General features: G+C 41.9%; 1 protein-coding gene across 1 annotated transcript in view; it reads left to right on the forward strand.

Annotated features, from left to right (window-relative positions):
- The window catches only part of CPPED1 (calcineurin like phosphoesterase domain containing 1), a 128051-nt gene that overhangs the window by 23361 nt on the left and 91838 nt on the right, over positions 1 to 12852 (forward strand). The window contains exon 2 of the mRNA XM_037069003.1: positions 2 to 220. Within this exon, the coding sequence (XP_036924898.1) occupies positions 2 to 220 (219 nt within the window). The remainder of the gene's footprint in view (position 1; positions 221 to 12852) is intronic.

Below are 12852 nucleotides of genomic sequence, written 5' to 3' on the forward strand. Positions count from 1 at the left end.
GAGAAGGAAAGGGAATGGACGGGCCCATTCTACTTCATCCAGGGTGCAGACCCGCAGTTCGGACTGATGAAAGCCTGGTCCACCGGGGACTGTGACAACGGTGGAGACGAATGGGAACAAGAGGTTCGCCTAACCGAGCAAGCCATTCAGGCCATCAACAAGATGAGCCCCAAACCCAGATTCTTCGTGGTGTGTGGGGACCTTGTCCATGCCATGCCAGGTAAGATCTGGGTTGTCATTGGGACCCTTTCTCCTTTACCCAGTTATGACTATATTTGGGCAGAAAAAAGTGATTTCTCTTAAAAGATGTCTTTGTTAATGGCTCATTTCTTCTCTTCATGACTATTGCAGTATCATTGAACATTAGAAAATGCACACTCATTTTATGTTTAGAATTTGGCAAGATTAATCACAGTAATTAGGCAGAGCCTCAGTTCCGATGATCTGAGCTTAATATGAAAAGTGGAAAAGATTCGCCCCCATCACCTTTCTTATTTCGGGGGACAAACTTGAACTGCTTCCAGATAACTATATCCATAAATGTAATTTTCTACTCTCATTTCCTGTCTTCTAACACTTTCACTTCTCCTGTATTCGTTAGTGCTTTTTTAGTTTCAAGTGATAGAAGCCTAACTTAAACTGGAGTGATTTTTTTTTTTAAAGGTAATGTGTTATCCAATAGGACTGTAAATACTAGGGATAGAGTTGGGTTTCAGGTATGGCTGAGTCCAGGGACTCAGAGGTTGTTTGGGGACTTGGACTCTCCATTGCTTAGCCCTCTTTTTCTCTGGGTTGACTTCATTCTCATGTAGGCTCTCTCTAGGTAGTGACTCCTGGGGCTCTAGGTTTACAACCTTCTTACAGAAACAACAGAAAGAAAGTGCCTTATTCTTGGTGGTACAGTCAAAGTCCCACCCACCCAGCTCACATGGCCCCAGAAGCCAGAGTGTGTGGTCAGCCTTCTCGTAGCAATGCGGTCTGAAAAGCAGGATGGTTCCCCGAAAGGAGACTATTATGCTGGGGATGCGAAAATAATAGATGCTTTCTAGAACTTGCTTCCTTTTTTTCCTCCCCTACTCTGATATCCTTCTCTTTCAAGAAAGAAAAAAGCCTAGTGAGCAAGTATGAGCAAGTGGAAATTGCCCCTGCCCCTTAGGGAGGCAGAGCAGGCACCGTGGCCACTTTTACTGGGTCCTGGTCTTGCTTAGTGGAAGAGCAATGGTCGGAGGACCGTTGCATAAAACACTACAGTGACTGTAGTTGTTTGTTTTCATCTGGTGTCATCTTGTAAACCAAGCCTCTTGAGTCCTGTGATGCCATCCAATGCCTTTAGAAGCCAAGGCTCTTTGCAGTAAGCCGAGGTGTATTAATTCTTCAAGGCTCACTTTTCTGACAGCCTGCCTATCCAAAACAATCCCGGCACGAAGATGTAAGAATGGAAAAAGGGCTGCCCGGAATTGTTTTCTCCAGAGTCCAGGCAGTGTAATTAGCAAGGAGAACCCTCAGACCTATTCTCATTCTGTTTACTAGTATTTTATACACACTCCTGAGTGTACACATGCCCACATCATCAACTCCTACCAAGTGTAGGTAGAACCAAGCAGTGTAATCTTTGGAGAAGCAGCCTGTCCTGCTTTGGGGTCTCTACAAAGGTGGCAGGACAGAGAAGAGGGAAAATAAAGTAGTAAAGAAAGACCTGAACTAGGGCTCAGTTGGCCAGGGTGCCAGCTCCACATTTGCTCCTGATGCACTAGATAAACTTGGACACGCTCCTTACTTTCTTCAGGCCTCAGTTTCTGAGCCAAAAGCCCATGGATGGCAGCAGGAATGTAAAACCTGGACAGTCTAGGGCGGTATAGTGCAGTGGCAGATGCCTGTACTGCTCTATTCAGGTGCTGAACATCGTAGCAGCTTGGTACAGAAACACATTCACAGGAAAGTGCTGACTTTTATTTTGTAGAGTTTCCTATGAACTTGCCCACCGTTGGTGACTCTTGGCTGAGGTTTCTCAGGTGTTGAGATTGTACAGTGCTAAAGTAACTACAGAGTGCCTAGTTTCTAAAGGAGTTAGAAATCATAGCAGGATTAGAAGTGTGGGTTTACACAGTAAATCAAGATAAGGCGTTAGTTGACCAGACAGATTAATTCTATTTTCAAATGGTCTGATTTGCAGTTAGCTGGGCTTTTTTACAAATCATTTGGCTCAATAAGCACTGTAGCATCGGCTAGAGCTCTCATGCTGGATCACACAGTGACCAAATTTCTGTTTTTATTGCACACTTGAAAATTAGCTTCTGAATTTAACATTTTTCTGTCTGGTGGTTCCTTTCTTTGAAAATCGAGTATTATGGGACTCATTACAATTATATAACATGTTCTTGTAGATGTTTACTGACTTGTTCTGAATTATGTTAATGCATTCAGTCATAGTGTCACCAGAAAGGGACCAGGACCAAGGTAGGTCGGCCCCAGCATGGTCTGGAATGTGCAGTTTCTCAATTTTGTGCAGCAGAGGTTTCAACAAGTGCAGGTGATTTTGAGATTACATTTATTAAAGCTGGGAACAGTGAAAAGAAGAAAGGATTTGAGATAGAAAAGGCAAGATCATAGCAACAGGAGTGAGCCTAGGAGGAGCTGCCTCGGCCCTTCAGAAAGAAAGTCACAGAGGCAGAAGTGAGCCCGCTGGGCTGTGTGGACTCAGAAACAAATTACAGAGGCAGAAGGAGGGCCCTTGGATACAGGTTCAGGGGGTGAGCCTGGGACCAACTGCAGCTGCTTACTGCTTCCCTGGTTGCAAGTCTCATGGGAACCCTTTTCACTCAGGAGAAAGAAAGCAGAGATACATGCCCAAGGGAAGAAGTGAGGGGAAGGTGTTGGTGTGCTCCAAAGAGAGTGTACACTGGGTCCTTGGTCCTAAGGGCTTTTATCTATTTTCTACAGGTGGGAATTTTAGGGGTCATTCTCAGGGGAGTTTCTCAGTAGAATATTCATCAGCTTTCCAGGTGTGGGTCCTTTAATATGCTGACTCATCAAAATGAGCTTTATAGGGTCATAGTCATTCTCCGGTCAGCTTCACCTTCAAAGAATAACACCGAAGAGAGACCAGGACCGAGGTGGGTCTGCCTCCTACGTGTCCTTGGTTAGGGAAGATGAGACTTTACGATTTATTATCTTGTTGCAAATTGCTCAGCCATTTAACTCTGTCTCAGCTCTTCAAGGAATTTTCCTAGCTTCTTATTATCATGCCTCAATATTTCAAAATAAGATTTAAAATCCTAAGTTTCCATGAGATTACATTGCTTCTTAAATAAAATATACTGAACATAACTAAATTAAAAGATACAGTTTTTATGATCAGCCCTACCAATTGGTCAGAAACCCTTGTAAATGTTAACTGGTAAACTTTTGAATATGTATATTATATTCAGTGTGACTGAAGCAGAATTTACATCTGTTGTGAAGATTTGTGCTGTCTTGTGAGGTTGTAACTGAGCCCATGAAAGGACGGACTGTTTTGCATGTTGTGGTCTGAGATTAAATTTAAAACTAGTTACAATTTTTTAATATGCATTTAGTGACTTTCCCCTCATTTAGTTCTTATGCAGGGGCAGACACTAGAAAATTAATTATTTGCTTTGACTGCTTAGCACATTTGCTTTGACTGCTTAACATTTAATATATTAAATGAATATATTAGTCAAATAAAATCAGAAAGTGTACTTTTAATTCTACCTTAAGTATCATTTTGGGCCAAGTAGTTTAAGTTCAAACTGGAGGAAGAGAACTTTATGGGTAATTCTTTTTCTAATGAAATTCATAATAATGCTTTTCCATTGTAAATATCTATCATAATATTTGTTCACCCACAGATATTTATTGTGTGCAAACTAAGTGCCAGTAACAGTGTTAGATGCTGTGAATGTCATAGTTATGAATAAGATACCCAGGTCTTTCCGTGGAGCTTAGAGTCTGGTAAGGGAAGTGCAAAACCAGAGATGGTAAGAGGCCCTATTGGAGCTGAAGAATGCAGGACAGCATTCATTTAGTTTTGAAACCCATTTTATTCTGCAGACATCTTTTTTATTATCTTGGTATTTTCTTATTTCCATAATGCTTCTCTGTGGGAGAAGCCACATTATGAATAGCAAATGAAGATTTGTACAAATATTGAGACCATTGATTTTCAGTCCTAAGCCCAGGGTTACTTTCTTTGGTCCTCCTGACACTGAGGTACAGACGCATCGATACTGTCCCCAGGAGCCTTGTTATATTTCAGCGGTTACGAGAGAAGCCAACCAACGGGAATATGATGATACGGTCAGAGTACAGGAGATTCCTTTCTGCCTCTAGCATAGTTTGTTATTAACACATGTTCAGCCCTGTTTATTAAAAATTGCTATATCCAAACAAAGCAGATAATGCAAAAGGAATTCTTCTCTTGATATAAAGGTTCCTTGAAGAATTCTTTGTGTGTGTAAAGTGAGGCTGGCCTGCTTTAGCATTATTTTTGTAGATGGTGTATCAGTTTCCTGTGGTTGCTGTAACAAATTACTACAAACTCAGTGGCTTAAAACAGCCCAGATTTATCCTCTTAAAATTCTGGAGGTTAGAAGTCTAAAATGGATCTTAAGAGAAGCCTTCCTCTAAAGGTTCCTGCTTCTAGAGATTGCTCATGTTTCTTGGAAGTAGGCTCGTTACCTCACCTTCAGAGCCAAAAAACAGCATCTTCTCTCATCTTTGACCTTTGATTCCTTCATATTCTGTTATTCCTACCCTCCTGCTTCACGTTCACAGAAACACCTGTGATTAATTACATTGGCCCATTCAGATAACCCAGGATAATCTCTCCATCTCAAGTACCTTCATTTATCACATCAACAAATTCTCCTTTTGCCGTGTAAGGTAATGTATTCACAGATTCTGGGGACTGGGATGTGGACATCTTTGGGGGTCATTATTTAGCCTGCCACAGATGTCATAGGATGGAATTCGGGGTCTGTTATCCTCCAGGAACTGTGTCGTTAGCTCATCTACTCTTTATTATGGTCATGAAAAAGATGTGTCCTTGTTATTTTCACTTTGATTGATGGTGGGAACTGGCTCAGAGCAATTAAGTACTTATTCCAGGGTCATTCAGCTTATAAGTGATGGAGTCAGGATCTAACTCAAGTCCATGTACTTCCAAACTTCATGCACTCATCACTGCAACCTTCCAATAAGAAGGGTGGTCCCCACAGCACAGCTAGGAGCTTGTGTGAAGTGTGGAATCTCTGTCCCACTCAGACCCATTGAGACACAGTCAGCATTGTAACAAGATCCCCAGGTCAATCTTTTGGACAATCAAGTTTTGAGAAGCACTTGCTAGAGTAAAATGCATGGGACCTTGCATGTTTTTTGCTCTTCAGTGTATGGTAGGCAGATAGACACGAGCAGAGCAAGGACCGTGAGCCAGGTATAGAAGGTCACCAGAAATGGAAAGCCTTGGGTGCCTAGCAACAGGCAAACTTGGAAAATAAGGACCTTGCCCTCAGGGTAACCTTTCCTCCCCTAGCATATTGCTGGTCATGTGGTTTAGACTCCCTGTCCTTTCATATTGTTGGTCATGCTGTTTGGCATCTCCCCTGCCATGTTGCTAGTCATGTGGGTTAAACTCCCTTAGAGGAAAATGAACAGGGGGCCAGAGAATAGCCCTTAAGCATTAGGGCCCAGGACAATGAGATTCTAACCCGCATCAGGTACATCTAGGTCTCAGTTGTGTTTCAGTTTCAGGCCCAGAAAAGCAGCAAAACCAGGCAAGTGATTTTATGGCTGAGATTAGGACCAGGTGCATTGACATAAGGACATTGTTTGGGCACTGACCAATCAGTGGAGACCACGACCCTGAAAGGACACACCTGGAAAACTGATGCATAACCTCCAGATGAATACCCTCCAGATGAGAACCCAGCACAGCTCTCTGGGGAGCATGCCCACACCGTTTCCTGCCCTCTTCTCCCTAGGCGTGCTTTCTCCTGAGCTCCAAGGGTCCTTTCTTTGGCCTCTGTAACTTGTTTCCTGAGTCTGTTTCTTCTGTGGCTTACTTCCTGTACCACAGTGACTTTCTAAACTTTCTCTTACGGTTTGAGTCTTGGCTCTGAATTCTTTCATAGCTAGAACGCAAGTACCAAGGTGGCTGAACTGAGGTCTAGTCTGAGCCCACCAATCTAATACCTGGTGCTATTTTGTTGCCAACAAATGTATTATGTACAATTTTTTAAAACTTTACTTACTTTTAGAGAGAGGGGAAGGGAGGGAGAAAGAGAGGGAGAGAAACATCAATGTGTGGTTGCCTCTCAAGTGCTCCCTACTGGGGAACCTGGCCCGCAGCCTAGGCATGTGCCCTGACTGGGAATTGAACCAGCGACCTTTTAGTTAGCAGGCCCGCACTCAATCTACTGAGCCACACCAGCCAGGGCTATGTGCAGTTTTTATGTGTATGTAAGTGATTTGTGAAAAGTCCCTTCAACTGTTACAAATAATGCTGTTTAGTAAGAAAACTACCATTACTTTAGTCTTACCATGCTCAGCTTTAAAAGAGAAATGCTTTAAGTTTGTAGGTTTTGTTTTGCTTTGTAAACAACAGTCTGAATAACAAACTCAGGGTGACTTCTTCCATTCAGGGCTTCCAAAACAGAACTTGACCAAAATATTCAGTAAGACAACCATATATGTTTGCTTTAAAAGGGCCTCTATACGCAATGGTCAGGAGACCTAGACCTGATTCTTTGATTTGGATCACAAACACTTGCACAATCTCTTCTCTGACATTGCAAACGTCAGAAAGCTCTGAAAACTAAGAGGTTTTTCTTAATTTTGAAGCTAATTCAGTTGGCAGCAAAATCAACCTGAACTGACATGAGACTATATATAATCTCTATCCTATTTAGTGAGAATATTCATATGTTCATATATTTTGCTAAAAAATACTACTCAAGACCAGCTTGAGGTGTTATTTAATATTTGCCATATGCACAGTAGTGGTATTTTAAAGTTTGAAAAACTCCAAATTTCAGGTGACATCTGGCCCAGAGAGGGCCTTGGATAAGAAGATATAAATCTTCAATATTGATAGTTTTGGATTTATTGATGGAGAAACCTTTCCTCACTGGAAGCAGAAGCATCACTGAGTCAACGCTGTTGCCCAAGTTAACCTCTGTTCACCCGCTGCACAGTAACCACATTTTAGTTCCAAAGTTAAAATGGATCCAAGGAGTGTTGTGTTCAAATTTTGGGGACCATTTCTGTTGGGACCAAAGTAGCTGAATGTGAGAATGGAATTGAGTTCAGAAACAGTGCTGAAAAATGGAAAAGAGAGGGTACATGCATAGAGGTGATTGTTACAGATAAGTGCAGAAGAATCCACTTAGGTGGAAAGTCTTCACTCCTAGGTAGAGAAGGATTGGGCTTCTGCAGATATGGCGGTGGCGAAAGCTGGAGAGTGAAGGAATCAACAGAGTAGGGCTAGGTACAGAAGATGCTCCAGGAATGTAAAATAGAATTACTGCTAAATGGAATTGTGGTTTTCTGAAGAGGCTCGAGTTCTATTTCATCTAGCTAGGTAGCCCTTCACCTTAAATTAGATGTGAATGGCTGAGCCAAGGTCCAGATAAGAGTAGCCATGGCCAAATGACCATCAAGACTGCTTCCTCACTCGGAGATTTCTTATTCTGTGATGAATGGATAGGATTGGGGAATAAAGCCATCCAGGGAAGATGGAATGTTTTAGTGCCCTGGGCTTCAGGCAAAGAATAAGCCCTTTATCCTTTCATTGTTCGTAGTATAGTCTAGGAAAGTTGGTATTCATTTTCTTCCAGCTAGGGAAGCACAAATGCATGACCATAATTCTGGTATAAGACAAAGATAAGCAAAGCCTTCAAGTCATGATTTTGAAAACCAAAGCCAGGATTAAAGCTCTGGCCAGAAAAAGGCCTTATCTCATTTTTCCAACCCTCTACAAGTTCACTTTCCCCCAAGCTTAATTCTGAATTCTAAAGGGCAGTGGATGTGTGTGTCTGTATCAGTGTGTATTTTCATTTAGTGCCCAGCACTAGTGGGCATATGAAAGGTGTTCAGTGGATGCTGGTCAAATAAGTCATTCTATGTTTCGCATGATCCTTAGCAAGGAGCTAGCACGTGGTAGGCACTCAGTACAAATTTCTGGATTAAATGAATAACTAATTCATTTCCCTAACAAATCTTTACTGAGTCCTTACTTTGTGCCAGGCACTGTCCTAGATGTTTGTGCTACATCAGTGAATAAAACAGACAAAAATCTGTGCTTGACCGAGAAATAAGAAATATGGACACATGGAAACAATGAAGTTCTTTTCAGTCTAATCTTTGATGGATTTAAACTTAGATACAGGTCTGTTTAATTATTTTATTAGATTTTTAAATTGTACAAGTAATATGTGAATACATTCTTTTTGTAAAGATTTAAAATCTGTATCTAGAATAAACTGTGTAACCCTCCCCACTTCCCTGTCCCCAAGTCCTTCCCTTAGGCTCACCATAGTTAAAATAGTTAAAAGCAACCTGTCTTATGTCACTGCTGTCATTCTCTACACATTATTCTGTGACTTACTTTATCCCCTTCCATCAGTCTGGAAAAATCCTGTTATGTTGACACATAGATTCTATGTCAGGCTTTTGGTAACGGCATTGCATTCCATGGATTGAAATCTCATAGCTGGTTGTCCTCTCTCCTAGCCAGATCGAGGCATGATCATCTCCCTGTGTGGGCTCATCAAAGGCATGCGCTGTCAGCCGTTCTTCTGTGCCCTCTGGTCAGGTTTTGTTTTGACTTGAAGTCACACGGATTGGTTAGGTCTGAGATCTGCTCCAGTACTTGCATGGAGTGAACACTAGCCCGTTTGCTAGGTAGTTCCCTGGAGAACATCTCTCAGGACTTGCTGGCACTGTGTTTCCATATTATCTCTTTGCTGCAACCAGTGTCTCAGTCCCTGCCGTACAAGTGACAAGTGCATGCACTGCCTACCACACTCTAGATACTCAGAAAGTTTTCATCGATCAGGAACCCTTTCATCCCTATTACAGTAGGATTTGTGTTGCTGTTCTTAAAAGAAGCTTAATTAACTCAGGTTCATTTCCTCAGCTGTGTGATTAGTCTTGCATTTTTGTTTTTAAGTCTAGGCACTAAGAAATGCCAAGATTAAAGACAATTCGTTGTTCAGTTTAATATACAGAAGCATAAACGGGGAGTTACGTGAGTGCCAGAAATGATGACTGCCTGGGTTGTAATACCACCGGGCTCCGGAATGGGCGTGGGCCATCTACCTCTTCCCGCAGGTTGTGCAAAAAACTGCTGAGCGATGTCGCCCCGAGCAATCAGCCAGCCCTGTGGCTCCCTGGCTCCTTCACATCCGTTAAAAGCACTGTAAAGCAGCCAGGCAATCAGCGACACTACCTCCCTTCTGCCGAGGCTGATTGAAAGTGGTTTGTGCTAATTTACCTAATATTTCTAATTAGGGAGCTTGGAGTGTTACTTGAAAAGTTGCTTCTGATTAGGTGTGTGATCAGAAGCAGTGCTGTTAGCAGCAGCGATCATCCTCCCACCCAGCCAGCACTTGCCACGTGGCGTCCTGGCCAAGGGGCTGCGCTCACTGCTAGGGGTGTCCACTCCGTTTCCTGGTCAGGGCATCTTAACCTGCTTTGTGCCTGAGACCCCGCTGGCAGATTGGTGCTCCTCTGGACTCCCTCTCAGAATGTTTTTAAATGCTTAAAGTAAAATGCATGGGATTTCAAAGGAAACCAATTATATTAAAATATAGTTATTAGAATATTTAAAAATTATTCCATACAGTGATATGCATGCTTCTTTGTTGATCTATTATATAACACAGTCTAACAGTGGGGCTTATAACTGTGATAATTTCAAAGTGCTGAGCTTAAACAATATTGTGAGGTATTTACAACCACCATTAAGGGACAGGAAAAATTCCTGTGCTTACTATTAGTGATGAAGTCACTGGAGTATTATTACCTCATAGGACTTTTCTGCCCAACTTCATAGTAGAAGGAAATGCTAAATATCAGCTAGAGGTTAGTGAAAATGAAGTTTTTTCCCCACCCAGGTTTGCAGATCCCCATGACCCCCCGGCTAGGATCTCTTCTCCGTGCACACATATGAACACACCCTGATTTGACTAGTTGGAGCTGTCTCTTCATAGTCAATATGTGGATATTATAATTGATCAAAGCATAAACCAATGCCAGAAACTCTGCCTTTAATTAAAGGCTAAAAGCTTCTTAATTGTAGCTAGGAAAACGTAGCCGTTTGATTATTCAGTGAAAACAAATGTGACTAGGGCTGAATAATAGGAGCAAGTTAACAATTGTTTTTTGACTAGGGAAAAAAAGCCTTCCATATTCTTTCTCTTTGGTTTCCAGTTTTGGGGTCAAAAACTGAACATTGGGAGATCCTTTTATTATTTTTTGATGTTGTTCCATGAAGCGTTTGAGAAGGCTTCAAATGAAGAGAAACACACAATGGAAAAAGTATAAGAATCAGCCAATCAGGACCAAAGAAAACATAAGTCCATATAGCAAGTCAGGACCAGAGGGAGGGAGGCAGAAGCAAATCGGGCCATTGGGGGAGAGTTGTCAAAAAAATAAAATCTTACCCATTTCCAACAGAGATACAGATTTTCATAGAAAGTCTCAGATGTAAAAGAAAGTTTTTGTGAGGATTCCCTTCTGGCGTGCTAAGTAATATAATATCCAGTGGGAGAATTCTAGAGGCAGGTTTCTTAACCTGTGTTCCAAGTTTGTGAATGGCTTCGTCTGACCAGTGAGACCCATGAAATTGGGCAAAATCCAGTGTATTTGCATAGATGCTTTGGGAGCGGAGTGGGGAGGAGGTCTATAGATTCCATCAGATCCTGGATGGCTCTGACTCAAAAGGATAAGGAGCCAAGGAACAAAAATAGTTTATGATCTCAGTGCTCTTGTTTTTGACTCCCATCTAAGGACGCCTTCCCTTGGAGCAGACTGTGCTGTAGAGGCCACTGGCCGATGACAGCCTGAAACCATCTGCCTAGAGATGTTGGACCAGCCCTCTGAGCAGCGTATCTCTGGAGCCCCCTTCCGCCCTCCACCCTTCCTTGGGGCTTTTCTGGGGGTGGGGGGTGGATTCTGTGGGGGCTTGCAGGGTCCTCTGGGAGACTGCTACGGTGTAGACGAAACTAGTGTCTTTCAAGCTTCTTCTTAGCTGATTAGAATATTTACGTCTTTCCTTGTTTTTTCTGCGAACACTCATTTTCTAGAAATGGAACATTTCACCTCTTTGATGGGCCTATTTTCCACAACTAATGAAATGCTACAAAGGAGCATGATCCCAAAGGAGTTTAATTATCAAGTAATTGGTCAAGTGATCAGAATGTGAAATGAGAAAACAACGAGAGGAGGAGCTGGGGCATGTTTAAATACCCAGGATTTTAGGAACTTGCTGTCACATTTGGGATTCTATATTGTTCCCTCCATTTCCTAAAGAGTTTATTGGAAAACCATGGTAGTTTCTTTTCAATATATATTATTTGGGTTGTATAAAAAACTTATTTATTCCTTTCTTTTTAAATACATTATTTGGGTGAAATATCGCTGTCATAATCCATAAATATTCTTGTGAAGAAGTTTCATATTGGTATTATAAGGTAGCATCTTTAGAACTTCCACGTGGATAATCTACCTTCCTTAATCTTTTTTTCCAAGACACATTAAAGTATGTTTTCTATCATACTAAAGACCCCTGTTATGTCAAAGAGTTTATTTCATTAATTGGATCCCAGCTAAGTTTGCTCATAGTGTAGATTCAACACTGAGTTGCAAAACTGTCTGGGAGCAGTCAAGCTAATAAGCTGTAGCTGTTAGATACAAAAGTAAGTGAATCTTGTCTAATAACGTGTGTAATTTAAAAACTAGTAGAACCTGATTAAGCTTGATTGTTAGCCACGTGGTGCCGATCACTACGTGAGCAGTGTTCTTGCAGAGTCTCAGGTCAGTGAATTTACATACTTCTATGTAAATCCAGTTAATTAGGGAAAGATAATGGAAAAGATCTGATATGGAAATGACCATGGTTCCATGACTTCTGTGGGACTAGATGAAAGTAAATGTTTCGGGGAAGTGGAGGGGATGGTTGAAAGTAAGTGTTTTTAATTAAAATGATAAATCATTTTCTTAAGTTCACTCAAGGCTGCTTGTGCCACTGTGTGCTCGTGCCCTTCTGTTCCACCAATCGCTGCTCGTGCCCTTGACTGTTGGCAGGTGAAGTCAGGTAATTTGAGCTTAATTCATTTGTTCATTGTTTGTCTGATGGATAACGGCAAGTGATTGTGAGGGTTCTGCTTATGTGCCTGGCACTGCATAGCAAGAAACAAGCCCAGTGCCTGATTTCAGGAAGTTTAGAGACTGGTCAGAGAGAGAGGGAAGCAAAAAGCCAGGCAGACGAAGTAAATGGTGGCCCCAGTGAGTGACACCAGGAGTGAGAGACACCAGTGTGGTGAGGGACACTGTGAGGACACCCCATGTGCAGCCCTGCTCTTGTCCAGTTAGAGAAGGCCTCTTTGAAATGGAAACTTCCTGCTACCACTGATCTACTTCTCAGAGAAAACTAGTCATTAGTTTTTTCTAAAATATGACAGAAAATTGTCATGTTTATGTACACTTGCACATACAGTGCTTTGTAAAAAGCACAGATGAGAGCAAGAAAGATGCAAGATTTTTTCCTGTTGTTTCTGTTGCCTTTCCACGGCAACACACGCAGGTGCCGTCACGATTTTCAGTGGACAACAT

Source organism: Sturnira hondurensis, unplaced genomic scaffold (genome assembly GCF_014824575.4).
Source record: "Sturnira hondurensis isolate 20B ecotype Veracruz unplaced genomic scaffold, ASM1482457v3 Scaffold0018337, whole genome shotgun sequence".
Taxonomy (NCBI): domain Eukaryota; kingdom Metazoa; phylum Chordata; class Mammalia; order Chiroptera; family Phyllostomidae; genus Sturnira; species Sturnira hondurensis.